This window comes from Melospiza georgiana, chromosome 1 (genome assembly GCF_028018845.1).
Source record: "Melospiza georgiana isolate bMelGeo1 chromosome 1, bMelGeo1.pri, whole genome shotgun sequence".
Taxonomy (NCBI): domain Eukaryota; kingdom Metazoa; phylum Chordata; class Aves; order Passeriformes; family Passerellidae; genus Melospiza; species Melospiza georgiana.
In genome coordinates, this window is record NC_080430.1 from 42,202,915 (window position 1) to 42,228,462 (window position 25,548).

General features: G+C 43.8%; 1 protein-coding gene across 1 annotated transcript; it reads left to right on the forward strand.

Moving 5' to 3' along the window:
* The first annotated feature begins 868 nt into the window (after positions 1-868).
* On the forward strand, positions 869-25,296 carry CMTM7 (CKLF like MARVEL transmembrane domain containing 7). Its single transcript, XM_058031427.1, has 5 exons — positions 869-1,030; positions 19,838-20,011; positions 23,067-23,165; positions 24,197-24,278; positions 24,636-25,296. Exons 1-5 carry the CDS (start codon positions 869-871, stop codon positions 24,647-24,649), a joined length of 531 nt encoding a protein of 176 aa, XP_057887410.1. The 3' UTR covers positions 24,650-25,296.
* Positions 25,297-25,548: the final 252 nt, after the last annotated feature.

The following is a 25,548-nucleotide window of genomic DNA, read 5'->3' on the forward strand; positions in this document are numbered from 1 at the left end:
GCTTACACGTCTCCCCTCTTAGGACAATTTTAGTTGCTGAAAAAACTTATTAAATACTAAATATGAACAGAATCTGCATCATAACTGCAGAACAAAGCAGCAGAAGATGGGATCACTACTGCAGTGAGTACAAAAGTAGCATACACCCAGCTCAGAGGCCTGCTAATACCTCACTTGTCAGAAAGCAGAACAAGTTATTTTTAAACGTGAAGAAATACATAGCTTCCTTTGCTGCGTTTCATTACAATTGCTGTACGATTTAATTCAAACACTGGGCCTGAGGCATCTGGACAGCCCTTATAGTTTTACCTGTTGCTGCCCATTACTGCAAATGTTTTTATCTTTTATGAGAACGAGAATCAGAGGGCTGGGAGATTGGCAAGAGTGGAAGCCGTGTGAGAAGGCGCTGTTTGCAGCTGTGCCTCCACAGCAAAGCACCGCAGTCGCTCCCCTCCCAGGGGTTTGTCACTGTCCCCGCCGAGCTGCTCGGTGCGGAGTTCCCTCCCGGCAGGCGTCCCGCTCCCTCCGGCCTGTTTCCGCGGGTCCCGCTCCCTCCGGCCTGTTTCCATGCATCCCGGGCGGGCTGCAGGGCGCGGGGGGAGCCTCCCTGCGCGGCTCCCGCTCCCGGCTGTCCCGGACCCGCTGTCCCGCCTGGGTGCGGCGGCGTCTCCCCGGCGGCCGGGAAAGCCCCGCGGCTCCCCTCGGCCTCCCCCGCCCCGCGGCCCGGGCGGGCGGGGAAGCGCCGCGCTCCGCCCGGCCCCGCCAGCCCCGGGGCGCCGCCGCCCGCCCCGCCCCGCCCCGTCCCGTCCCATCTCATCCCGTCCCGTCCCGATCCCCGTGCCGGGCCGAGGGGAGCGCGGTCGCAGCCATGTCGCACGGGGCTCGAGTGATCCGCACCGGGGTCAGCAGCGCGGGGCCCGCCGCCCCGCCGCCCGTCACCGTAGCCTCCTCCTCGGCGAGCTCGGACGGGGAGCTCATGGACGGCGGCTATTTCCGCTCCTGCGCCGGCATGCTGAAGGTGGCCCAGATGGTAAGGGGCGAGCGGGGCGGGGGCCGCTGCCGGGGCTCCTCGGGGCCCTCGCAGCCCGCGGGAATCGCGCCCGTCCCGGCCGACGGCTCCTGTGGCGGCGCGGCCGGAGAGCCCTCAGGCTCCGCGCGGGTTTGGCCCCTCAGCCCTCACAGCTGCCAGCAGCACCAAAAGCCGCGTTCCTCTGGCAGAGGGTCTGTCGGAAGCTGTCCTTGCCTCCTCCTAACGCAGCGATGATCCCTTCTGAGCAGACGGACGTGTGCGAGCCCAAAGTGTCAGTGTTAACTTTTTGCCATTGACAGCGGTAGCACCGTGATGCGATGGCACACCGTGCAGCGCAGCACCTCATTCCATAGTGTGGGTAAGCTTTTAGGAGACAGCGGGGACAAGTGGCGGTGCCCACAGCGACCTGGGTAGAGTTGGGCACCACAGCTGAGGCTGCAGCTCCCGCTGGCTCCGTGCCCTGCCTGCCAGAGACCTCCAGCAGTGACCCAGTGACACGGGGAGGGATGCGGGAGATGTGTGGCTGAAATTCAGTAGCAGTCGATGGTGGAACGCTGCCAGGATTTGAGCTGATGCCTTAAGTCAGCGCATGAAATTCAGCTCCATGCAGATGTGGAGAAGATTAACAGATGGATAAGCTCTTTCTCATTTTTATGGGCCATAATTATCTGAGGGGTGATTTGTCAGCTTAATTACGGTAGTGGCAGTGATAATGCCCAGGAAAGAGCATGAAAGACATAGTGTACGGATAGCTCCACACGTACGTTTTCATCCTGCAAAAACTTGTGCCTTAACAGAGTTTTATCCTGGAGTTGTCGCCTTCATTTTTTGTAAGCTCCCAATGCCTTCTTTCCCCATGCCTGTATTTGTCTGGTCATTTTTTTAAAGTTGTGTAGATTATTAGATTTCTAAACTGACATTCAAAGTTAGGATTCATTATGTTCTAAGTTATTGAGTAGTAACATCAAATCCTCAGGTTTCTCTTTAAAAGCTGCCTGGTTTCTTCCAGTTTGTTATTAGCTGTCAGCTGCCCTTAGAAATGACCCTCGGTAGCAGGAGATGAAGTTGACCATGACTGTTCATGGCTGCCTTTACCTGCTGAGCATCTGCCCTGCCCTCATGAGACCTCGGAGCTGTCCCTCACTATGAATTCTGTGCAGTAGGAACACACAGAGTTGTCTGCTGCCTTCTTCTGTCCTGGGCTCTTCCCAAACCACTGAGTGGATCTGGGGAGTCTTTGCAGGAGACATGTGAGCGTGTGTCTACATTGCAGCTGAACCTGTAGCCCTAAAGCAGTAGCCTTGTGCTCTGCTGATAAGCTGAAAGTCTATTTGCTTTCACCACTGTAGAAAGAACAGATCCTTTTATGGGCTAGAAATAACTCATCCTCTCTGCCCTCCATGCTGCTCTGGTGTCTCTCCAGCTCTGAGGTGTGACTCCTAAAGCTGCCACAGCATGGGTATTGGTGCTGTAATGTCAGTTTCTGGTGTGCGTATTAAGTGCGTGCATTCTTTACATGCTTGACATATTTTCATGTGCTGGATGTAAATCTATCTAATTTTATGTAATGCTTCACATACTTTGCATAAAGTCATATTTTATCGATGCCATTCAATCTAAAATTCATCCAAATTTAAGCAACTGGCTTTCTGTGGTGACTTTAACAAAAGTTAAAATAATCTAAATTATTTTTGGGGCTGCACTCTTTCAGCTTCACCTTCTTATATTTTTGTGCTTTTCATCTTGCCTGTAAATATCAGTAGGAGTTACCTCGGGTATTCAAGGAACTTTGGCAAATGAACTTCTTGCAATATCACATATCACAATAGTGCCTTCTCAAGTAATTCCATATGAAAACCAAATGTTTGTGCTGTAGCCTGTAGAAATAACCACGATACATTAGTTCTAGATATACTCCTGCACCCAATAAAATAGGAAGAGCTAAATATTTTTGCAATTCTCTTTTATCTCTTCTCAGACCGTATTTATACCCACAAGTCCATTTGTATGAGCATTCAGTTCTCCTAGTACAAAGTGTTGGCAGTAACTTTTCCTGGTAAAGATTTCTTCATGCTAAGTCTGTAGACACTCCTGCACTAGTGTAGGTGTGGCTGGTGGCTGTAGTCTTACTGAGAAGCAGAGCCCTTATGCTGGCAAAGGGGAAAGGTAAGGTCATTTGGGTTAGATATATATCACATTAAATTGTATGCTGGGCCTCTGAGTGGTTGTGGTTGTGACGAGGAAACGTTACAAGTTTTGTTTTCTCTTTCTTTGTGGTCCCCTTTACCAAGAAGTAGAGGATGTTGTAGAGAGCAGGAAAGAAACATTTCATCATTTACTGTAACATTGAGGGCTGTTTGCTGTGCTTGCAAGATAAAAACCCCAACGGTTAGATGTATGTGTGAGTGACATTAATCTAATGTATGACAACAACATGCTATGGAAATCATAGGAAGAAAACAGAAGATAATGTTACAGCTGTTCTGCTGTAAGACAGGACTAAAACTCAGGATTATTGAAGAGATTGTGCAGCCTGAATTGTTGCTAATTTTGAGTGTTACCCGTGCTTTCTCTTGAAATTCTGGGTGCTGTGGTGTCTAGCATAGAATGAAACTAAGAAGAAAAAAGTGTTTCTTGCCTGTAAGCCTATGCAAGTTCCTTTACTTTTTTTGCTAGAGAATTTCTTTGACCTTGCAGAATGATTATAGCTTTGAAAAGACCTTGTATTTTATGCATTTTCTTCATGGCCTAGGGAATAGTCTATAAATATGTTGAAAATAAAATGGAGGAGAAAACATAGTTATGCAGACTTGTGCATTTTGTGTGGCACTAAGACAATTTGAAAGTTGCTTTTCCATATGTGACTGTCACTAACCTTAGTTGGGGCTCTTCAAAATCCAGTGTGAACTGACATTCTGATTTTAACAGGAAATTGCAAAGTATTTCAACATCTAACTTGCTCCAGCTTGTTTAAATTTATGTTGCTAATACAGATTTTGCTTTTTCTTTCCTTTCCTTCTCCTTTTTTTTTTTTTTTTTTGGGTATTTGCTGTTGTGCCAAGACCTCTTAGGGATACATGCAGGATCCCACTGTGGCCACCTTGGTTCTGTAGCAGCAGTGCACTAAGCAAGTGTGTGAGTGGGTGTGTATCAGTGTGTACAATACACTTAGACCAGAGAAACTGACTTGAATGACTTGAATTTTTGCCAGCTTGCCAACACTGACACAGGTGGCACTCTCCAGCATTCTGCATGAGCTGTGCTGGTTTGGTTGAGGCACATTTGCTTTGTGTTTGTTTCTTTTTCTTGAAAAAGAAATTCACAAAACCAAGTTCTGCTTGGAATTATTTGAGAGCTACTCAGTCTTTTAACTTGATCTTCAGAATGGAACATCTTTCTGTCCAAGGAGGTGATTGAAGTAAAACATCTAATTCTGTGCTACTGCTAACTTGTTTTATTGTAAGCCTTTGTAGGAACTGTTGCTAGCCTGGCAAGTTCTCAGTGGATGGGTTCTTGGGAGTTTTTTTGAGGTATCCTGTGCCATTAGGGTCAGTGGTATCAGTGTGCCTTTGTATTGTCACCAGGGTGGCTCGAGTGCCAGCGTTGATAGATTGAAACAAGTCTGGTTCCACTGAACCAGACTCAAATGATTGCATTTGTCCTGGAGCCTCATGTGCTTTTTGTATTTTTACAGCTGAAGTCTGGAGGATGCCACTGATGCTGTTCTGGATGAGATCCTGCTTCCAGCCCAGCCCATGTGAGACAGGGAGCCTGTGCAGGTGTCCCCCTCTCCTAGGCACTCGTAGGAGTGATTGTATCACCTGTGCACAGTGTCTGGGGCAGAGCTTTGCAGGAGTGTGCCCATACAGAATGAAGAGAGAAAATTGAAGAGCTGAGAGCTCACATGTAGGAGAGCCATCATGGCACAGCACATGCTTGTGTAGGTTTTCAGGCTTCTCAAACTGTTGTTGGACCACTCCTTTTTCCTGAGAGGTGCACAGTGAGCCATGGCCACTTTGCCTCTCTTTCACCTCCCCCAGGTTGGGCCAAGCTAACTGTGCTCACAGTTCAGACTGAAGGCCATTGTTCCCACAATGACACCACTGTTACAGCTCTGTCAGAGAAACCACAGCCTCAGAACACAGGGTGCTTTAAGCTAAAACCAGTGCTGATTCTGTCAGCTCAATGTGAGCCATCAGACAGAGAACAAGACAATCAAGATTACCTTCTCAAGGCTGAAGAAAAGATTTACAAGCAATTGTAATGTGAAAAAAGGATAAACTCAATAAAAGCTGACTTAACAACGTCATCTTAACTTGTTAAAAATGCTAAAGCAATAGCTAAAGCTTTTCTGCAGAGTATCTATTTAATTTCCAAAGTATGCCTTGACAAAAGCATGACATACTTGACAAGTGAATGGCCAACAAGACAGTGTGTAATTCTGAGCAACTTTGAAGTGTGCTGAAACCTCTCTGGGTTATTTGTATACTAACATATAGTTGCATAATAGCATTCAAGAGAATATTCCTTCATCCAACACTGAAGGCTAGAGAATGCTGGCAGTGAGGCTGCTGTAGCCAAGCTCCATTTCTGAATGTGTTTCCAAATTTACTGAAGAACTATATTCAGAACAATTTAAAATATGAAAAGAAAGCAAAATCTGTTAGTGCAAGAAAACAATTTCTGATTAAAATCATTGATGCAAGAAAAAGAAATTCACAAAAGCAAGTGGTGCTTGGAATTATCTAAGAGCTACTCAGTCTTTTAACTTGATCTTCAGACTGAAACATCTTTCTGTCCAAGGAGGTGATTGAAGTAAAACATCTAATTCTGTGCAGCAGTGTGTCAGTGACATGATTTTGCCTTTATTCTAATAAAGCTGTTCAGTCAGAAGAGAGGCATTCTGGTGACATGCAGAGGTGCTGAAATTGTAAACCTGTCTGTGAGTCCTGTATAGACTGTGCTTTCTGGGGGATTGTGGAAAATCACCCCAAAAATGTGCAAGATAAACTACTGGCTGAGCAATGAGATGCATTTTCTGAGGCCAAGGTCAGAGCTGTTGTAGCTGCTCATTATTTTTGTTGTTCTGCTGGAAACTGCAGTAAAATCACCTTGCTGGGCATGCTGAACAAAGAGAAAGAAAAAAACTCTCTGAGTCTTAGATGGCTCCAAAGCTGGAACACTCGAGTAAGGAATGTCCAGGCTTAGTAATTAAGCCCAGCAGGACTGGGAGGTGCTGTTATTTCCCCTCTGAGGACACAAAGCTGCCTGCCTCAGCCAGTGGTGTTTTTAACGTGCTGCTGCTCTGGGTGGCCATTTTTTCTCTCCAGGTGTTTGTGCAAGAGCTGGAAGCAAACACTGTGTTCTCTGCATGCCAGCCAAGGAGTGCTTGCTGGGAGCCTGACACACTTTTGTTTGATGATGTGAAATTCCACAAGCAACACCATTTTAAGGAGTTTCCCCCTTCTGTCTTGTCTCCATGCAGCTGTTCTCAGCTGCAGTGATGTAGGTGTCTGCCAGGTTACACAGTACCAGGGAACTAATGGAGCTTCACTTCAGCTCTCTGGTTTGCTTTTTCCATAAGTGTTTTTAGGGAACAGTGCACCCACAGAGGCTGCTGTGGGCAAGAAGAGGTGTCTGCCATGGAAGGGCAGGAAATACATGAGCTTGAAGTGGTTCCATGTGTTTCAAACCACAAACTGAGAATGTAGTCCTTTTGCTTTTTCTCTTGGGCAGGGGAAGGTTTTGTACCATCTGTTTTAATTTCTATCTGCCTCTTTCAGGAAAAAAAAAAAAAGAAGCTTGTAGTTTTTCTGATGTCAAAGCTGCTCTAGAAAGCTCAAAAATCAACTCCAAGGCAATTATAGTTATTACTAAACACTAGGATATCTCTGCTCTGAATGTGTCAGTGAATGTTTTATTTTTTACTTACTAAAAGAGGCTTTCTAAAAGCTCAAAGTTGGAGCCATCTTTTATTGCTTATTTGGTGCATCCATTTGGATTTGTTGCAATCCATTCATTAGCAATCTCTGTGCATGTAGAGGTGACTGTTTCTGTAGAGGTGATTGAACAGGGGTCAACAAATAACATTTTCTGAAATAACAAAGAAAGGGAAATGAAGCATAGGAATTTACCACATCACCTGAGATGTGTTCAGTATTCCTGAATGAGCAGAGTGAAATATTGGCAGTGGTTTCTTAGCACATTTGTTTTATGGGAAGTTAAATTTTAAGGTGGTGTTTGAAAATCTTAGGTCATACGGTGTCTGCGGATAATAAGATATGGTGGAAAATGTGGATTCTTACTGCTCTGTGACTTTCTTTTAAGATGTGCAAGAGCAATGTGTTCCCTGTCCTCACTTTGTTTGGATTTGGATCCCTTTGAACATGCTCCTCTCCTGCCACAGGGTGACAGACCCCACTGAATCCCTTGTTTACAAGCTCAGTCTCCCTCTGCCCAGAGCCTGTACATGACACAGAGCACCTTGCCAAGCACCCTTCACTGGGCTCCAGGGCTGCAGGGGCTGGGACGATTTGTTGTGTCTCACTGGGATCCAGCAGAAGCCATGAGTGAGAGAGAGAAGCACACCTGACCCCGAGGCTCTGGTACCTGCTCTGCATTAGTGGGGTGTTGTTCCCCAAAGCCAGACAGTGTTTCCTTCTATGAGTAAGTGTTTCCTCCACTGCCCTCCCTGGGGAGTCCCTGTGAGGTGCTCACTCAGTCCTCTGCCTGAGCTGTCCCCTTTGTGCTATTGTCATATCGTGTGTGCTGTGGTCTTGTCCTCCTATTTTGTGGTCATATGTAAAGTATGCAGCAGCCAGAAATTGCTATTTTCTGTACACAGAGCTCAGACTCTGGAGTTGCTGTGATTTCCCTTCACCCACCTGTAAGCTTCCTCTCCTTTGTGTAACTGAGATTCCTGAAGGGGTCATTGTGGCTGAAACAACTCCCTGGCCTGTGATGATGGTCATCTGATGAATGTAATGGCAAGGACAGATGTGCCTGACTGGTCAAGGCTAGCTGTCTGCAGCTTTCAAAGCCAAAACAAACCCGGCTGCTGTTCCTGCAACAATAGCAGCAGCTGCAATGCTTAGGGCTTCCTCTTCTGCTCACAGCTTCCCTTAAGGAAAATGGAAGTGTTGTGATGACAAAATTGAAAACTGCTTCAGGGGGAATTTTCTCATAATATTTTTGGCAGTTTGTTGTTCTGTTTCTGTTTTTTAGGAATACCACTAATGAGTTCAAGACACAAGTGCTGACAGCTGGGCAAAAAGTATGCTGTTAACGTGAGATGACCATTAGCAGCTGCAGAACTGCAGACTTACTTGGCCTATTTTCCTCAAGTCTGTAATCATGCTCTGCAAGAGCTCTTTTCTTTGTTTGGGAAAAGCACAGTCCCCACTTGCTGCTACTCACCTGCTGGCTTGTTGAGCCTTTTGGCAATTGCTTGAGTATCCAACTTCCCAGCAGACACAGGAGTGCTGTCCCGGCCTGTTGGAGAGACCTGTCAGTCTCCAGGCACTCACTGAAAGCTGCCAGCTGCAGCAGTGCCACGGGGAATCTCATCTCTTCTCATTTTTCCCTCTCTTTCAGTGCCCTTCACTCCTCTGGCACCTTGCTAAGCATGGAGTATTCACACTTAGAAAAGGTTGCTCTGTGGTGTGCAAAGACCCACCCTGATCCAGCAGCTAGGCTGTGATGTTGCCAGTTCATCTGGGCATTGTCTTGATGTTTTCTGGAACTCTCACCTGTGTTTTCCCGATGAAAATCATTATGTACCAGCACAGCTAACAAGGTGGACTGGGTGATGTAAATGAGTCCTCTTCTTATTCAAGGAGACCTCCTCAAGGATCCTGTTTCCATGGCTCAGCAAAGCCCTTACTGGAGATGATAGATAACAACTTTTTAACTGCTGTCTGTGACTGCCAGATGTCAGTGTGGTGATCTCTGAGGCAGGGAGAGATGTGGCAGGTGTCAACTGAAGATCTGAATCAGTCAAGCACTAAATGCCTCACTCAGACAGTGAGAAGGGGCCGTGTTGTGAGCAGCATCTCTACGGGGGAGTGATGAGCAGATTGCTCGCTGAGGGTTGGCAGGCAGAGGCACGAGGCATCACTGAGCCCTTCACATGGTATCCCTTGATCTCAGCAACAACTTCCAGCAAGATGAGCTTGCTGTTTGTTTTTTCATGCATCTAATTTGATAGCTTAGTTAGAATGATTGTTGCCCTGGGGTACTGGTTTTTGTGTTGTATGTTCCTATCTTAGTTTTAACTGGCTCTGTGCTGCTAGATACGTGTTGGATGTCCAGAACATGGTGGAAACTTTGCTGCCTGTAAATATACACAATGTACCCTGGGCTTCTAGCAGCCAGGCTTGGTTGGCCAGCCAACGTGGGCTCCTTCTCTGCAGGTGATATTGCCATGCACAATTGGTGGATCCATTTTTAGACAGCCATGAAATTGATCTACAACATCTCTATAGCTCACAAGTATGGATTAAGCTCTTTCTAGGTTGTGTATCACTGGCAATATAGGACTTCACTTTGGGGCTTTTTAATGGGCCAGCAATACAAGCAAGCCAAACAATCTATCTGAGAATGGTTCAGAGTGGTGGTCTCAGAGGTGCCTGGTTGCTGCAAGCAGTTTATCTTCCCAATCAGCTAGAAGGAGGTGTGGCAGGTGAGGTGGGCAGCCTCCTGCAGTCCTTCTCCACTTACACAAACCTACTCACACTGGGGACTGTCTCCTCCTGACCTTCTGTCTGACTCTCAGGTTTACCAGATGGACAGAGCAGCTGATGTGGCTCTCCAGGAGGATCTAGATGTTGGAAGTGCTTGACTTGCAGAAGACAGAAGTATCAATCACAGCTTGCTGTGCAGTTCTTGAATCTGGAGAGATTTGGTTATACTAATTCCCCTCATTTTTGGCTGCTATAACCAGATACTCCAGTTTCTCCTAGGGGAGTCTGGAGATTCAAGTCTCTTACAATGTTTTTACTTCCTGTAGTCTTTTGAGATGAGTTAGAGATTCTCCCTACTATGCAAGAGAGATAATCTTCTGCAGTGGGGTGAGCCACAGCAGCAGCCATGGGCTTATGTGGTTTTTTGCAGCAATAAGGTTGCCTGCACAGAGGCAACCTTAATAATCCCTTATTAATAAATAAACAAGCTACAAAGTAAGGGTTCTCCTGGTCCACAGTAATATTTCCATTTGTTGCAGGTGGCACTTCTTTGAAAGTTAGAGGGAAAGCAGCTGTGTTTCCCAGAGCTAGAACCTTGCTAGGGCATTTGCTGTATTAAAATTTCTGTTCCTATCCATTGCAGACATGCTAGCAGTCAGCTGTGCCATTAATAGGGTTTTGCAGTGGATTTTACGTGTTTGGGGAATTGTTTGTAACTTGCATTATGTCACTTGTGCAATGTTACTCAGTTGCTGCAATACTTTGAGGGCCATGTGTGCAGCTTTTATATAGATTGGGAAAACTTACTGATAGTGCTTTCACAGTTGGAATGTTTTAAATTTAAGTAGATTTTTAAACAAATTGGAGAGAAGAAGAAATAAAATTATGAGGTTGTTGTGGGTAACAAGCTTTTATTTTTTTTCACTAATTCACTGCCTGATGGGAATATATCATATTGCTTGCCATGTAACCATGAAGTCCTCAGCTTTCAGTAAATAACGTGCAGGATTGTGTGGTGCCTTTCAGTGTGTGCAGGCAGCTGTGGGATTGAGGCAGGGAGCTGGTTCAGCTGGCAGGGGTGGGATTGAAGTCCTGCATGCCCTGTGATCAGTGGCAGGCCGGGCTTAATTGCAGCTAGTCATTACAAAGACTTGCCTTTTTAATGATCATGGCTGACACCCTGCTTCAGGGGCTCTTTAATAATGTCCTTCATATGCTGGCTCTGGGATTACCCCACATCCTTTTCCACCACTGAGGCCTGGGCCTGAGCAGATAGATAACTTCTTATTAATAGATACACAACACCCCTCGCTTGTACTTAGGATTGTCCTCTTATCTGTGTTGTAGAGGGTCTGAATAAGATTATTTTGCCTTTTCTCACCCTCCCACCATTTTTATCTTCAATAAATAGCCTGTGGATGGTGGTGCACAAGAGAAGTGACTTATCAGAGGCCAGGCAGCCTCCTTATTTTAGCAAAGCAGCCAGACAAGAAGGAAATCTGCCCAGACGCAGGGGCTGAGAGATGATTGTGCAACCAAAGACTGACTGCTTCACAGAACCATGCACTTGCAGGCAGCTGATTTCATCTGCCATTAATGAAGTTTCAAATGGACTGTGCCTTTTATCTTCTTTTTCTGGTGGGGGTTTACAGCTCACATTTCCAACACTGCCCTGGGAGAAGGAAATCTCGTTTACAACAGCAGTCAACATTGCTGCTTAAATTAGCTGGACCAGTCTTGCCTGAGCTGCAGTCTTGGTCTGTGCTTTGCTCATCTTTCTGATTTGGGAAGCTGTTAAAAAATTATTTTACTCCATCCAGAAGTATGAACTTAATAATATGTGGGTGTTGCTGCACTGTGTTGAGGTGTAACATTTGGAAATGTCCAGCTGTAATCAGTGACATTTCTCCAGGGCACAGTTATCCTGATTGGCTCTCATAGGGATGGAAAATTCCATCTACTATCTTGGCTGGTGTCACAAGCTGGAAACTTTGACTTTTTTTCGTTCAAATACAAAAAGCATTTAGCTCTTATATTTAAAAAATGCTGTGATGAAACTGCATGAGTCAGTGCTGTCCCTTGCTCCAAATTTGCAGACACACTTTCTGTACAATTGCTTGCATTAAAACTTGGGTAAGTTTTAAGATAGTGGAAATCAAACAGGTTTTATCAATTTTATGAATAGTTCTCAGGGTCCTCCTCTTTTCAGATTCAGGAGGAGGGACATTAAAGCAGTACAAAGGTTCATCAGTCCTCCAGCAAGTACAATGGATGAAAAAGAAAACCGCTTTCAGGTCTTACCAATAGGAAACTGGTGAGGCAGAGCTGCTGCCTGCAGTGTTTGTGCAGGTGTAGCACTATGCTGAATCCTGTCCTCTGACACTTCTCCCCTGAATTGTGCTAATTTTTGGTTAGCTAATTTCAATACGTGCCCTGATGCAAGACAGTGGGCGAGATAGTTAGGAAACATTAAAAGAGGGAATTGGGGTGCACTGTCATGTGTAGAGGGAGATTTGGATGGGAAAGAATGAGAGATACAAAAGTAGAAGAAATATGGAGTGTAATGGAGGGAAAGAAAAGGAAAGGGAAATACGGAGCAGAAAAAAAAAGGAAAGGAAACACCAGAGACAAAATGTCTCTTCTTATGGGAGGATATGGTAGAGGGGAAAAGTCAAGGAAAAAAATACTCTGAGAAACACGAGGATGTGGTTATACATTGCATGGCAAAGTAATTAAATGAAAAGATAACACAGAGCTGGGTGGATTATACACGAGAATGTGTATGTCCTGGTATTATGGTAAAACTTTGAGATAAGAGTTATAATGTTCCTCTGTTACTGTGCACCTTGAGGCAATTTTGCTTCATATTAAGGTTATCTTTCCTCCTGCAGTTAGGCTGGCATTTCACATCTTATTTCTATATAGAGAAAGAAAATTATTATCCAGAGCTTAAAGTTACATGGTCAGATAGCAGTTTCAGCCTGGCAATTCAGTACATCATCTTGGTATTTGTAAAAACCATAGTCTGTGTGTTTCTGCAATGAAGCTTTTTAATATTGTTCTTTGTACTACCACAGAAGATAGAAATCCAGATAAGGGGTAGGCCACATGCAGTGAGTTAACCCCAGCCAGCAGCCAAACACCCAGCCAGCCTCTCACTCACTGCCCTCCCCTGCAGGATGGGGAGAAAATAGAAGGAAGGCAAAAAGACCCATGGATCCAGATAAAGGCAGTTTTATAAGGAAAGCAAAAGCAGCACACACAAGCAAAGCCGTAAATTCTTCCATTACTCTGTTCAGGGCCAGGCTGGGTAGGTGCTCTAGCTGAAGGTGCCTCTGCCCATGGCAGGAGGCTGAGAACAGATGGTCTTTAAGGTCCCTTCCAGCCCAAAACATCCTGTGATTCCATACATATTGGTTGCTTGGGAAGAGAAATGCCATAACCTAAAATATTCCCCCTGAAACCTGCTTGCCTTGAGCTTTTATCACTGAACACATCATATGGGCTGGAAAATCCCATTGCTCAGCTGGAGCCAGCTGGCACTGCCAATGTCTTGCCCACTTGTGAGTGTGCTTTGGGATGAGGGGAGGGAGAGGAGAAGCAGGAAGCCTTGCTGCTGTGTGAGCCCAGTTCAGCAGGAAGCACTGATAGGTTATCAGCAGAACCACCTTTCTGTGGATTTAACCGCAAAAAGGGCAGCCCCTGTGAGCTGCTGTGAGGGCAGCTGGTGACACACCCACAGCAGGGCATCACCACTGTGCAGGGGCTTGCAGAGCTGCCACAGTGGGAAGGGGCAGCCTGTGCTCCACTGGCAGAGTGGTGACTGAGAGTGTGCAGCTCTGAACTGTCAGGGATGGACAAGAGGATGAGCACTGAAGCAGTCCTAGCGTTAAAGGTCCGAAACCAGTTTATTTGCAATGTCTTGTGCATAGTGTGCTTTCTGAATCACTGCTCACAGTTGGTTTTAAGTAATAAGTGACAGACAGGAAGTAAATACTGATTTCCATTTTACAGTGAGCTAGTATTCTCATTTTTATCTTGTGTGCTGAGCTAGCAACTCAAAGCAACTCTCAGAAAGTGAACCTTTTCCTCCTTTTGCTTGTCGTGTAGCTTCCTCCTTGGATGATTTTCACACCTGCTTGTCTGTTACATCTGTTGATTGTCCATTTGGGCTTTTGGGCTTTTTGGAGAGGGAAGCAGGGAGGAAAAGGATATGGGTATTTTGGTATGGCTTTGGGGGGTTTTGTCTTGTCTTTTTTTGATTCTTTGCTTGTTGGGGTATTTTTAGTGAGCATCTATTTTCATTCACTCTGTAAAAGAAAACAGCCATCTTGCCCTAGACATTTATTAGCAGTCCTCAAAATTTTTGCCTTTATTTTACATGTCTGAAGTGTTTTGAAGGAGCAAAAGTTTAGCACAATGCATGTGAAGTCTTTATTAGTCCTCATTGGGTGACTGGAGGAGCTGAAGTGGGGAAATACATGATTTACTGAAGTTCAGACAGAAATGGGGTTACAAAACTGGGGTCAGGATTCAAGAGTCAGTGACTTACAATTTCTCCCTTGTTGTGTCAGTGGAAATGGGCCTCTCATCCTCAGAACATTAGGCTTTCCTTTAAGAGTATGTTCTTGTCAGTTTTGGAGATCATGGGATTTATGTTAGTGCAGGTAGCTGTGTCTGTGGAAAATTTAGTTCTCTCCTGACGTTACAGAGGAATTACGTATTGGCAATAAAGCCAGAGCCTTATTTATGACATCCATTATAGCAGGACAGTAGAAAAAGATCATACAAAGCACTTGCACAGATTGATTCCTGGGTTATAAAATTGTTCTGTGGTCAGATAAACTACAATCATCTACCACATGAGCAAAAAATGCTTTGTGGTACCAGTAGGTACATGTGGAGCAAAACAAGTCCTTTCTTTTGTTATCCTCAGGACACTAGTGAATAAAATTGTACATGTAATCTCTGGGCTGGTGGGCATGCACTCCTGCCTGTTCCTTCCTTGGAACAGGTGGTTCTCTGTTAATTTTTTGAACTTTCTGGCTTGGCCTGGGCTTTTCCCTCTGTGCTGGTGCACTCCAGCCCCGAGTGTTGGTGCAGGAGAGCCCAGCCCATCAGTCGTGAGGGCAGGCAGCTCTTGGGCAGTGTTCCTGGTGGCCTCTGGGGCCAGTGACAGGACTGGGAGCCACAGGAGCACCCAGGCAGCAGAGAGAGGGCTGAGGGTTGTGTGGCTGGCTGGCTCTGGGTCTCAGCATCATGCCCAGCCCTCTCCCATGTGGACAGGGGGTTTGGAGCTAAGCTTGCTCTGTAACCTAATTGCAGGACTGCAGCCACCCAAGAGTGAGCATGGGGAGTTAGAGGTGGAATTCAAATCATCTAAAATGAGGAGTACAGCAGCATCTGGGCCTAATGCCATGGGGCTTTTCTCCAGTATGCATTTGCCTTAGGATAATTGGAAGTTAGATCTTCCTTCTATGTATAATTTCTTCTTCATATGAAGGCATGATTCCTCTCCTTTTATTAAGAAGGTGTTGAATTTTCCTGCAGTGGAAGATTCATTTCCTTGAAGTCTTGATACACATTTTCTCTGTTTTTTACCGAGTATAATAATGATCAATAGACTCCAGATGCTCATGCTTTGTCAGGGACAAGAAGAAACAAGGAGGAAACCAGCTGATTTTTAAAAAGAAGCAGCATTTCCAGCACTTCCAGAGGCATTTTATAGCACAGGGGAGGAGAATGTATCCCTCTTGTCCAGTCTTTCCCTATCTTCTCTAGCCTGAGAAATACAAAAGGAAGCTGTGCCATTCTGAACAGATTGAAGTAATGTCTATGGGTTGGAAGGAAGATCCAGGGAATTACAGGTTTGTCAGCTTCACCTCAGTCCCTTGGGAGGTGATGAAGAAAATCCTCTTAGAAAGCATTTCCAAACACATGAAGGACAAGAAGGTGATCAGGAGTAGTCAACATGGATTAACAAAGGGGAAATGATGCTTGACCAGCCTTGCTGCTTCTTTAATGAGGTGACAAGCTTGGTGGACAGGGGAACAGTGATGGATGTGGTTTACCTTGATCTTGGTAAGGTTCTGGTCTGCCATAACATCCTCACAGACAAGCTGACAAACTGGGTATGGGGGAAATAAGTGGGCAGAGAGATGGATTTAAAACTGAACAACCCAGCCCAGAGGGTTGTGATCAGTGGTGCAAGGTCCAGTTGGAGGCCAGTCACTAGTGGTGTACCTCAGGGGTCCATACTGGGACTGGCACTGTTCCACATCTTCATTAATGACCTGGATGATGATGCAGAACACACTCCTACAAAGTTTTAGGTGATGAAAAACCTGGGAGGAGTGGCTGATGAGCCAGGGGATTGTGCTGCCATAGAGATATCTTGGCAGTCTGGAGAGAGAGGAGTCTCAAGTTCCTCACAGAGAAATGCCAAGTCCTGTATCTGGAGATGTTTGAGGGTAAGCCCCTGCACCAATACAGGCTAGAGGTTGGAAAGCAGTTCTCCAGAGATGACCTTGGGATCTTGGGGGACAGCACAATGACCATGAGCCAACCATGTGCTTATGTGGTGACAGTGGCCAACAGCTTCCTGGGCTGCTTTAGGAAGGAGACCACATCAGGAAAGAAAGAACTGTGTTTCATTTTTTTGTAGATCTGAATTAATTTCCAATACAAATGGGGTTTAGCTTGTGAAGGTATGTCAGTGCCATTCAAGAGGCAGATTGTGAGGATGTGGTTACCTCATCTTCAGCTCCAAGTAGGGAAGAGAATGCAGGTTCTGTGAAAGTCTTGCAGGCTCTGTTATGTCTTTTCTGTCTGTAAGTGCTGACTGCCTTTAGCTCACATTGCCTTGACGGCAAGATAGTTCCTGATCTATACCAGTGTCCCTAAACGTGCTTCACAACTCATTTCATATATCTGGTCCAAAGGAGAGTCAAGAAGTGGGTTCATTTAAGCTGATTGACTTCTGTAAAACAGAGTAAATGTGGAACTTTATTTAAATCCAGAAATCCCTCCTTGGGGTTGATTAATGCATATGGTCTTTATTTTGTTCTCAGAAACCAGAAAGCATAAAGGATAAATAATGCTTTACCTGCAATGTGTCCCTCACCCCTTTTGTAGTGCAGGTCTGGAGCCCAGGTGTATATTGTGGAGCACACTGAAATCTCATGAGACTGCCCATCACTTGACCTGTACTTGTGCTCACCCTGGCTTGCTGGCTATGGGTTATTACATCTGTGTTGCTGTCATGACCTGGAAAGTGCTATATTGAAATGGAAATAGCAGTGCCCTGGTTTTTTTTTGATTTTTTTTTTTTTTATGCCTCCAGTTTTTATTTTCAGGGTGTATAAACCTGCTCCCCTGAGCACAGATGCATAAAGAACACTCATAGCATTTGATCACTTCAGTGCTTTGCCATTCCTTTCTCTCTCTCTCTGTGCCTCCGACTGACTTTTCAGATAGATGTTCAACTGTATCTCAGACAGTTACATATTTACCACTTTATCACTCAGTTCTCTGGAAACCAGAATCCCAGGGGGAAAAAAGGTACAGTCATCCCCTGGTATATCATGAGAAAGCAGTATCTGGTGAAGGAACTTCAATATTTGTCAGTTTCAAAGAACAAGTGATATTGGGTGGCTCTCTTACTTGTATTTGTTAGCTTTCTTTTTTTAACAGGTGAGTTTTAAACTCTGAATGGATCTGCAGGCAATATAGTGTGGCAGATAGGGTACAGCTCTATAAAAAGTTGTTGAAAGGTCCCCTTTCACCTGTCTGTGAAACAGAATCACATGCCTGTGAACTGAGGACACTCTTTAGAAATCTCATGTTGCAAGATTTATGCTAAGAAAGTAAATCTTTGAAAGAAATATCTCTTTCCATGCAGTGTTTTCTTCCTGTCTGTGTGCTGAGGCACATCTAAATTAAAAAAAAAGGGAGAATCTTTACTAATTGGATTTGGAGTTGTTTTAGTCATGAAGAACTGTTGAAATGGAAAGCATGTTTGTTCAAATCCATGGTTCTACCCTGTGAGGAGTTGAGCAGATTCTTCATTGGTACCATGTATCTTCTGATTTCTGAGGATTGTGACACCTGCGATGTATCTTCTGTCCCTGGATGACTCGCATTCTTCTTTATGCTTCTCAATTTCTTTATACCTTTTAACTGAAAAGAAAAATACTGCTATGCTTCCATGAAATTGAAAGAGCTGGGTCTAGCTTAAACTAAGGGTTTTTCCCCACTGCTTTTTATTATTTGGATGGTGGTTGTACTTCAAGAGTCCAGTCCTCCTCGTTATCCTTTGTACACTGAAAAAAAACTGCTAAAGTTAATTGTTCATGCATGAAATGAGCCAGTGAGCAGATTTAATATTTCTGTGAATTAACATTTCCTTCTTGATTTTTACCATGTAAAACCTGGGAACTGATTATTGTGAAGACACCTAAATAAGGGAAACTTCTTCCAGCCTTTAGTGGTTAGAGAATGTTGTCCTCATCCCATCTTTATCCTAGAGCAAGGCTCAGTGCTTGCTGTGACTTGTTGTTGAGTCTTCCTATAGAATAAAATTTCATTAAATTTACTTTTAATTTATGGAAATAATAGCTTTGTCTTGCATCACTTAGAGTGTGCTCCTAGCTTATAGGGTAAATTATCTCCTTCTGATTGTTCAGGTTATTTTTATTATTATTTAAGTTATTATTATTCAGTGGCTAAGTCAGATGACTCTGCTTAACTGACATTAAGATTCAGAGAGCAGGGCTCACTTACAGGACTAATATCAGCTCCTTGGACTGCCACAGTAAAAATAATGGAGCTGGACCAGGTGTGACAACAGCTTAGCCACTTGTGTGGGAAGGAATCCTGAAAACTTTTTCCTCCAGAGCCACCGTTTTGAAGTGGTTCACTGTCAAGACATTGATGTGGCTGCTTGGATGGAATTTAGTTTGGTGAAGGTCCTTGTGAATTTTGTACATACAGACCTTTTGGTTGCCCTTGTACATGTGTATATTTATCCTGTCCACTCAGAACTGAGCAGGTGAAACCTGGCTAACACTTAGGGAGAATCTAAGCTATGTTGTTTGGGCGTTGTGGTTGGGTTTTTTTCCCTTTTAATCTTAAGGAAATTATTCTGATAATTAATGCAGTTGGTTAGGAGTTTGGAAGATGAGTGTGCAGGAAAGGATGGTGCAGTCTTGAAGTGCTGGCTTCCTCAGATAGCTTTTAATGTCCAGGAGAAACACTTAAAATGTGAATCATTACAGCTTCTGGCTGACTTTGAATGAACTAAAAATTACAGTGGCTGAAAGCATGCATTGACTGAGTCTGTAATAAAAAAATATTTTAGTATATTCTTGGTAGATTTATTTTGATCACCCAGGTTAGCCAGGCTGGTGGAAGCAGCAAGATTAGTAAAATAAACAAGTAGCTTTAGATTAAAGAAAAAAAGGAAATAACTTTTGTCCTTAGCAAGCATACAGCTGTAAGAAGTTGTGAAATAATGCTTTATATTTTATGTGGCAGTGTTAACTTATAAAGGTTTTGGGGCTGAGGTGAATTAAATCAGTTCTTCCAAATGTTTCTATTATTTACTCTGATACTGCCTTACAGTCCACTAATACTTCTGCTCTGTAGGTGGCAGAAAAGGAAGAGTAAAACTGTTAGCTCAGGTCCCCTGATTGTGCATGTGAAAAATGTCACTAAATGAAAGTGAAAGGTGTGTTCATGGACACCTCCATTTTCACAGCTTTCAGTGGACTCCTGAAAGTCTCTGGGCTTCAGATGCTTCAGTCACTGGTGCAACTCCTGGCATACAGTTCCATTTCTCTATTTGAGACCTCTTCTGTTGTACAGAGACATCTTCAAGTTGAGTTCTTCAGGCTGAAACTGCTGCTTTCCTTCTGGCCATTGTCGCTTTCACCAGGGAGTTGCTTCAGCTCATTTATCAGCTAATTATAAAACCTTATTATCATGCTTGTCCATTTTGTTGGGACCACCCCATTTACATTAGATATTTGTCTTTTGTTTCTAAGTGCCATTTTGTTGTGCTTAAAATCATCTCCACAACCCTCTGAGCACCAAAGTGAACACCTTGAATGTGCCTTTTGTCTTCCAGATCACGCTGCTGATTGGATTCATCAGTGTAAATAATTCTCCATGGACAGATTACAGTGCATACAGCTTCTTTCAGATTGTCACCATGTGCGACCTGGTTATGATTTTGTTCTTCTACATCATGCACATTTTCAGAGTCTACAGGAAGCTGACTTGTGTTAGCTGGCCGCTCGCGGTAAGCCTGGGCTCCTCTCCTCTCCTCTCCTCTCCTCTCCTCTCCTCTCCTCTCCTCTCCTCTCCTCTCCTCTCCTCTCCTCTCCTCTCCTCTCCTCTCCTCTCCTCTCCTCTCCTCTCCTCTCCTCTCCTCTCCTCTCCTCTCCTCTCCTCTCCTCTCCTCTCCTCTCCTCTCCTCTCCTCTCCTCTCCTCTCCTCTCCTCTCCTCTCCTCTCCTCTCCTCTCCTCTCCTCTCCTCTCCTCTCCTCTCCTCTCCTCTCCTCTCCTCTCCTCTCCTCTCCTCTCCTCTCCTCTCCTCTCCTCTCCTCTCCTCTCCTCTCCTGGGGTTGATGGGGCTTTCTCAGTCCATTCCCTTGTGCTGTTTTTCACTCAATTCTCACTCAAGATAGGCTGTCTTTCACTCAATTCTTTTTTGCCTCCTGTGCAAATCCTTTTGTTGCTTGCATTCAGCTCAGCAGATTATGTAACTGTAAGATTTTTCAGCTGATTTGGATTTGATTCTGCCCTCCTTTGCACAAACATAAATCTAGATTTACTATATGGAAGGCAATAATTTCATTAAGAGACAATTGAAAGGAAGCAACTGATCATCAAGCCTTCAGCAGGTGGGTCCTAGCTCAGGTTATTTATAGCAGCTCAGGGATTGCTAAAGTACCAAATCATAGCTTTAGAATTCATGTACTACATACATCCTGTCCCAAAATAAAGCCTGTGAGTGCTATTTAAATCAAATGTGCCTCTTTTTGGTATGGTTTTAGATAACTTAAACAACAGCAAAAATAGTAGCCTCAGCCTGATTGCACAGCCTGGCCATTCCTGGGGTATCCTGCAGGATGTTCCTGCCTCATTCCCTCATTTCCTGTACACATCCATCTCTCATACCCTAGCAGAGAACCCACAGGCAGCAGCAAAAATGTGAGACCTGAACTTCCTCAGTAGCTCTGCTCAGGTCAGCTAACAGAAGAGTTCTGCATCCTAGTGTGGGATGGTGGATTTTAACAACCTCTTAGAACATATGTTAGTGTCCCTTGCATATGTTAGTTCCACTGAAGAAGGGCCAAAGGAGTGGGGAAAACCAACTGGAGAGATCGAGAGGAATTTTTATACCCAAGAAGTGGTTGGGTGGTGGTTAATGGAAACTATGTAAGCAATTTACAGATCTAAGATAACAGTTTGTCCATCCATCCACATATAACCAGAGAGAAAAATTTAATTTTCTTTTTCTTTTTAGCTGAAGAATATGGCTAGACTTTTTTTCAAATAGTGCCACCACTATTTGTTTCTAAAGGTACTTATTTATCTAGAGATAGTACAGATGCAGGGATTCAAATAAAGGAGTGAAGTAAGCTAATAAATGACAGTTTTGCAGAGCAATCTTTAATGTGTGCATTGCTGTAGCAGGACTATGCTATTTTTGCCTCTGCATTGGCTGCTTCTGGGGGTTTTTTTTGTTATGTGTTTAATTATTCCTCAATGTTCCAGAGTTTAAGGCACTGAAGTTTGTGGCTGCTCAGCTTCAGAAATCTTTATAGGATGTGATGCTTGAACATTGCTACTCTGTTGCGAAACAAACAACCTCATTTTCAGTCACATTTAAGTATCTTTAGAACAGAAGAGGAAGACGTGAGAGAGTCTGGAAAACTACAGCTAGCATTTGGATGAGTTTCCTGGCAGGATCTTTACATTGCAATCAGGGGTGTGATTTGCAGCCAGTAAAGCTGAAGTGGTTCAAGAGGTTGTTCATTGCTGACACCTTTTAAAGCTTGGAAGTATTTCTCCAGAGGGGCACTCTTCCGGCCCTGCCGGCGTTGCTTCTCCACCTAATGTGGCCTCTGATGACTCTGTTGCAGCTTTGCCCATCCCTTGGACTCCTCTAAAGTAGTAGCCTGTGCACAGTGCTTTATTTGATGTCTCTAAGGAGGCAGTGGAATGTCCCATTTGCTGCTGCCTCATGGGCTAGTCAGAGAAGCCTCCTTGTGCATATCATTTATTCTGGCAAATGCAAGGCTTGAGATTTTGATTACCCGAAACAAGTTTACAAATTAGGAAAGTAACTTGTGCTCTCAGAGCCTACTTTACAGGAAAAATTCTCCTCAGCTCTTTTTAACACCTGAGCAGGGTGAAACTGGTATGGTAGACTGTTCATCTTCTGGGCTTTCCTTGGAAAATTTCCTTTATGGATTGTATTCCTTCTTATGATTTGAGACAGAATCTCTCCTCTCCTTTCCTTTGTATTTGCTTGGCTCAAGCAGATATCCACCTGCCCCACCCCACTATGCACAAAAAAACAACCCATGTTCAGTGTCCAAACACTTGTACTGGTATCATAAGCTTTGTGGGGATTCAAAATCAAAATCCACAGATACACCATGCTTGTAACTAGATAAAATTGACTCCTGGACTGATACTTATCATCTCAGAGAAGAATTTAAATGTGGTGCCTTGGTCCTCTCTCAGAAAACCCCATGGCATCATGTTTTACTACAGCTGTGCTTTTCATGGCTTCCCTCCCTTCCCTCCCTTCCCTGTGGTTCCCAGTCTCAGCTGATATAAGTTTTTTGTAAATGCAGCAGTAGATCCAGTGCTGGCTTCCTAAGATTATCAGAAGTAGGAGCATTTGGTTTCCCACTTATGCCATTTCATATAGGCTAGAGAAATATGTCCTTAAGGCTCCTTCCTTGCTCCAGAACCATCTCTTTAGATAAGGTGCATACTTAGTGCAATGAGGTAATGTACTGAATTGAAAGGACTGCATCCATAGCCAGCAAGTAAATCCTATTCCAGTAACATTAGTTGACCAAACTGTTGTTTTTGAACAGAAACTGAGGTTTGGTATAGAATCCACTCACAAGGTGAATTGCTGGGTTTTGGTGTTTGCTTTGTTGCTTTGTTGCTTTGTTTTACTTTGCTTTTTTTCCCCCCCCTTTTTGGCTATGTTTTGTCCTCTGGGTTTAAGGGTTTGAGTCATCTCTGCCAACTTACTTTCTTTCTGAGACATATCAAAATGCTTTGTAGATAAGTTTCCCTTCTGATGCATGCTGTGCTTGTCTTTTCAGGAGTTTCTTCATTACTTAATTGGTACAATTCTGCTTCTCATTGGATCGATTGTAGCAGCATCCAAGAGTTACAATATAACAGGACTTGTGGCTGGAGCGGTAAGACTGTGTTTATTAGGCTTGACACTTTTAAAATTGCAATATATATTAAGTAGGCCATTGGAAATCTATCACTTGTACCTTTGTTTTCTTACAGACTTGCCTTACTTGTGTCTTGGTTGGGTGAACAACCTTCTAGCTCATTTTAGTGAATGTTCTGTTACACAGTGCCAACAAAAATATTTTGTTGTCAGATGCTGGACTCATCACTAATGTTGGTATTTGTCTTGCCAGAGCATTGAAACCAAAGGCTTCTGCTTTAACTCACAGGAACTAATGTGTTTAGGTGAAGAATTAAGACAATTAACTTTTGACAAAAGACTGTTGTAGCAGCTGGAAATTACCTAAAGGATTTCATTCCACTTTTCAGCTTTCAACGCTTCCTGCTCCTGAACAGAGCCCTGTTCAAGATAATTTCTCCTGAGCTAAAACCCAGTGAGGCTCTGAGCTGACTTCTGGCAGGTGCTGTCTGCTTCTCTTGGCTGGAAGGCTTTACAGAGAGAGGCATGACTTCCAAGTGTGGGTGACAGTATTTTCACAGCAGCAGGACCTGAAATACAACTCCTCCACAATAAAGAATTACTTTCAGAAACTCACGGTTTGACGGTGCAAACAGGCTAGGAGACCTACCTGACTTGTTTATTTGGCAGACAGCAGGGAAATACTTGTTTGAATGGGGCAGTAAAAGAGCAGTAATCAGAGGTGCTAGAAACAGTCTTTTCTTTGTTGCAGAATCCTAGTGAGAAGTTTAGAACTTGACATTCCATGCTGCGGTCCAGCTGTTTCTCTCTCCTTGTGCATGACTCTCAGTCTGTCTTTCAGCTTTAACAAGACATAAGCTGCTATTATACTACAGAAACTTCTGGGTTTTTTAGTCTTTTGTCAGAATGGAGTAAAAAAACCCACAATTTTTTGTGTCTGTTAATCCCATAAAATGTGTAGCTGAATATACAAAAGTGTCCATACATGCATGGAATATGTGTCATCTAATGCTCCATAAGTATTTGTGGTTTGTTTGTTTTCTCGTCCAGACTTTCGGGTTCCTGGCTACGATACTCTGTGTTATAAGCATGTGGTCATCCTACAAGGTTTCGTGCATCACACAGTCAACAAGTAAGTATCATGCTTAGTAACTGCCTGAATGCTTCCCAAAATGAATATTTATATTGTCCGGCACAGGGCTGTGTCTACCTGGAAGAATCTATTAATGCCCTGGTTGCTGTGACTCAGAATTACTCAAAAAGCAATAATTCCAAATTTTCTGGCATCACAAACATTGCCACAGCTACTGACAGCTGTTAACAAATAACTACTGGAGCGAAATAACTTGCTTCTAGCTAATAGTGAACATAGCAGTGCTTTCTTTTCTCCCTTCCCCACCCCTTACCAAAAAGTTTCCAGTATGTTGCTTAATAAATTGGATGAATTTGTTTGTGGCAACACAAGTGACACTTGTCTTCCTTTTCAAAGATGCATCTGTGTGACTCCATCACCTGTGCAAGATGTCTGCCTTACAAAACAGGATGCCAAAGAGGAGTGTCCACTACTGAGGAGAGAGACATGGGTGTTTTGTTACTAGCCTGGACAAGCTGGTAGCTTTGGAAGATCTACTTGAATTCCTATGCAAAACAATGTTGTGAACCAAAGTTTTTTTGCTCCCCCCACCCAAAGAAGTTTATAATGGAGAATCTGCTTGTTTCAGAGAAAGACAACTTCTATCTCTCAAGCTGGGCTGTGGCTGTTTCCTGCTATTTGCAATAAGTGTTATTTAAAACTCATTTGGACAGTTGTTTGGTTCTCCTTTCAGAGGGATGGAAAAATTCCTTCTGATTTCCTCCATCTGTTTACACAAGGGAAATCCTGCAAATTCCTACCTGATTCTTAACTTCCAAGGATTATATGTTTAACAAATGAACAGTTACAAACTAATTCGTGCCTGGATAAGCTGACCCAAGCCTTTGTTAGCTCTTTCTGTCAGAACTGTGGACTTTTTCTAACATCAGCTCAGCTAGCATCAAAATTTAAGAACTGCAACTTGAAAACATCATTGCAAGCACTTCTTCCTAACCCCAACAGTACACGATGAAATCAGGGATTTCCTCCATGAATTTTTAGCAAAGATTATTCTTTTAAAATTCCCTTGCCAAATACAGGAAAATATGCATCCAAGAACACACATTTAATATTTTATGGGGTCTTTTTTCTCCTTTTCATAGTAAGACCACTTCTTTAGAAAATTTGTATGCATTTGCTATAAATTATTTGCTTTGTAATCTACCAGTGTTCATGGAAAGCCCATTGTGAATGGAGCAATGTGCTTCTTTCTCTCTCTTACATGTGGTATTGTCACTTCTCTGCCTCAGCTGGAATCTGTGCTCCTGGG